Genomic DNA, 3,479 nt, shown 5'->3' with positions numbered 1-3,479 from the left:
CGATTCCCTTCAATTTGTCTCCCTCTGCCCACCGACCCTCCTGCCCCTGGAAACACTGCCTCCTCATTTCACTCTCTCGGAAACCGACAATGGGAGCAGGCCAACCCCTGCGGGGAAAAGATCATCCTGCATTTATTTCATCTTTAAAAGGGAGTCCGACCTATGGTGTCGCTGAACGAGCAACTTGCTTCAAATCCGACAAGTTTCTTACGGTTTTCGAGAAGCTCATTTGTATGGTGACGGCGACAGCAGCACCAGACCCGCGCCGGGAGTTGAATAAACATGAGGCGATTAGAACGACAACGAACACCGGAAGTGCCGGTCGCGCTCTGCGCGTTGTCCCCCGGAGGCCGCCGTCCCTGGAGCTCGCGCTGCGGCCGTTAAACGTTCGCTTAGCGGCGCGCGAACGGTCTCCTCGGCAACCGCCCCCAGCCCCGCCATGGACAGGTTCCGCGAGCGGAAGGAGCAGCGCCTGCGGCCCGGCAGCGACCGGAGCCGGGCAGGGGGGGTGGACCCGGAGATCGGGGCCCTCCTGGACACACTCAACCGGTCGGAGCGCTTCAGCACCACCAGCTCGTGTTCAGGCCGGGTGCTGCTGCTGCTGGCGGTGGGGGGGCAGCCGGGGGGGGGGGGGGATGGCAGAAGCATTGTAGGGGGATGGATTGCATACCCACTCATCGGCCTCCATGTTCTAGAAACTCCTGTCAGAGCTCTGTGCCTTTTCGGAAAAATTACAGGGACTTTAGGTGAGAAGGGTTTGAGGGGCGGAGAGCTGGGGTGGGGGTGGGAGGTAAAGTGGAAGGGTTAGGGTGTTCGCCCTCAATTTGTACAGCTGAAGAAGGAGAAAAACCAGTAACACTTTAATAAAACATACTGGTCCCATTGGAACTCCAGTTTGAAATAGAATATTGTCCTCCATAGCTAGAGGGAGGGAGTTTGAAAATAGTTTTTTTTGCAGCAGCAGCTTTTTAAGGTGCTGGTGAGTTTTTCTCTCCTTACATGAGAGAGGGTGTCTTGGCACTGGAGGTTCACTAGGTTGATCCCAGACTTGAGAGTATTGGCTTATTGAGGAGAGACTGAGTAGACTGGGATTGTACTAATTTTGAATTTAGAGAATGAGGTGAGGGGGTGGGAATATTCTAGAAATGTATAAAATTACGAAGGGAAAAGATAAGAATGAAGCAGGGAGGATGTTTCCACTGGCGAGTGAAACTAGACCTAGGGGGACTAGCCTCAAAATAAGGGGGGGCAAATTTTGAATGGAGTTGTGGAAGAACTTCTTCACCAAAGGGTTGTGAATCTGTGGGATTCCCTCCCCACTGAAGCAGTTGAAGCTACTTCATTGAATGTTTTTAAGTCCAAAATAGGTTTTTGAACAGTAAAGGAATGAAGAGTTATGGTGAGTGGGCAGATAAGTGCAGCCGAGTCCATGAAAAAGTTAGCCACAATCTTATTGAGTGGCAGACCAGGCCCAAGGGGCCAAATGGCCTGTTCCTCCTATTTCTTATGTTCTTATGAAATGTACAAGTTGGAGGAGTATGTTTCAAAGAACAAAGAAAATTACAGCACAGGAACAGGCCCTTCGGCCCTCCAAGCCTGCACCAATCCAGATCCTCTATCTAAACCTGTCGCCTATTTTCCAAGGATCTGTATCTCTCTGCTCCTTGCCTGTTCATGTATCTGTCTAGATGCATCTTAAATGACGCTATCATGCCTGCCTCTACCACCTCCGCTGGCAACGTGTTCCAGGCACCCACCACCCTCTGCGTAAAGAACTTTCTACGCATATCTCCCTTAAACTTTTCCCTTTTCACCTTGAAATCGTGACTCCTAGTAATTGAGTCCCCCACTCTGGGGAAAAAGCTCCTTGCTATCCACCCTGTCTATACCTCTCATGATTTTGTAGACCTCAATCAGGTCCCCCCTCAACCTCCGTCTTTCTAATGTAAATAATCCTAATCTACTCAACCTCTCTTCATAGCTGGCACCCTCCATACCAGGCAACATCCTGGTGAACCTCCTCTGCACCCTCTCCAAAGTATCCACATACTTTTGGTAATGTGGTGACCAGAACTGTACGCAGTATTCCAAATGTGGTCGAACCACATTCACCGGTCTTATTGTTTTCCTGTCTTCCAAGATGTAGGAGTGGTGGCTGTGTAATGTGGGGATAAAGGAAACCTGATAATGATCTGAGTAGAAGGGACAGTGCAACCCACTGAGCCACAGCTGAGTTCATGCTGTTACCCAAGCATGTCTTAACCTGAGAACTTTAAAGGGAGGCAACAGCTTAGTGGTATTAGTGCTGGACTGTTAATCCAGAAACCCAGGCAATGTTCTGGGGACCCGGGTTCAAATCCCACCATGGCAGATGTTGGAATTTGAATTCAATTTGGAAAAAAAATCTAGAATTAAGAGTCTAATGATAACCATAAATCCACTTTCTATTGTTTGTAAAAACCCATCTGGTTTACTGATTCCCTTTTGGGAAGAAAACTGCCATCTTTATGTGATCTGGCCTGCATGTGACTCCAAATCCACAAATGTGGTTGACTCAACTGCCCTCTTGGGCAATTAGGGATGGGCAATAAATGCTGGCCTAGCCAGCAACGCCCTTATCCTGTGAATTTAAAAATAAATTATTGCTGGCAACAACTGTCTTCACAGAGTGATCTGGCACATTAGTTGTTTAATGTAGCATTGATCTTTTCTGATGGATCAATGCAGCCAAGTAATGTGTGACATACTTGTGATTTGCTTAGGGCTCTGATCAAACTGAAGCACAAAAACAGAATTGCTTGTGGTTATTTGTGACTCATCAGAAATGTCAGAAAGAAGATGTGGTAAGTTACCAATATTTTGTTCTCCTTTGTATCTCTGGTTTTGCCTGTCAGAGAATTTTTTTCAACACCTGTATCACTAATTCACTGTGCCTTAGTTTTCATAGTAGAAGCATTAATAGCATTAAAAAATTACTAAATTTTGGGCAAAAGAAACAGAGGAAATAATTAAAGTAATTATCACAAGAGAAAAAGTTCTATGGAACCTAATGGGAGTAAAGACTGATGAGTCTCTTGGACCCAATGGGATCCAACATAGGATATTGGAAGAAGTAGCTACCGAGATAGTGGATGCATCGGTAGGAATCTTCCAAGATTTCTTAGATTCTGAGAAAGTGCCAAAGGATTGGAAAATGCCAATATAATACCTTTATTTAGAAAGCAAAGGAAAAAATCAAGGGTAACTATGGACCAGTTAGATTAATCAAGGAGAGTCAGCATGGCTTCATGAAGGGGAAATCCTGCCTGACAAATTTACTAGGATTCTTCGAGGAAGTAACAAGCATGATGGTTAAACAGGATATAGTAGATGTAATATATTTGGATTTCCAGAAGGCTTTTAATAAGACACTGTACGATAGGCTACTTAATAACAGCCCATGATGTTGGATAGAGGATTAAGTGACTAACAGAAGGTAG

General features: G+C 46.1%; 1 protein-coding gene across 1 annotated transcript; it reads left to right on the top strand.

Annotated features, from left to right (window-relative positions):
* Positions 1-309: 309 nt before the first annotated feature.
* On the top strand, positions 310-2,843 carry LOC125481595 (tRNA wybutosine-synthesizing protein 3 homolog; the record flags this gene model as incomplete). The annotated part of the gene is made up of 2 exons (XM_048593372.1): positions 310-607; positions 2,763-2,843. Coding segments are annotated over exons 1-2 (249 nt in total), but the record flags the coding sequence as incomplete, so codon positions are not given.
* Between the last annotated feature and the right edge of the window lie 636 nt (positions 2,844-3,479).

The sequence above is a fragment of the Rhincodon typus genome, unplaced genomic scaffold (genome assembly GCF_021869965.1).
Source record: "Rhincodon typus isolate 14 unplaced genomic scaffold, sRhiTyp1.1 hic_rhity00002733, whole genome shotgun sequence".
Lineage (NCBI taxonomy): Eukaryota > Metazoa > Chordata > Chondrichthyes > Orectolobiformes > Rhincodontidae > Rhincodon > Rhincodon typus.
This window is presented reverse-complemented; position numbering and strand designations above follow the sequence as displayed.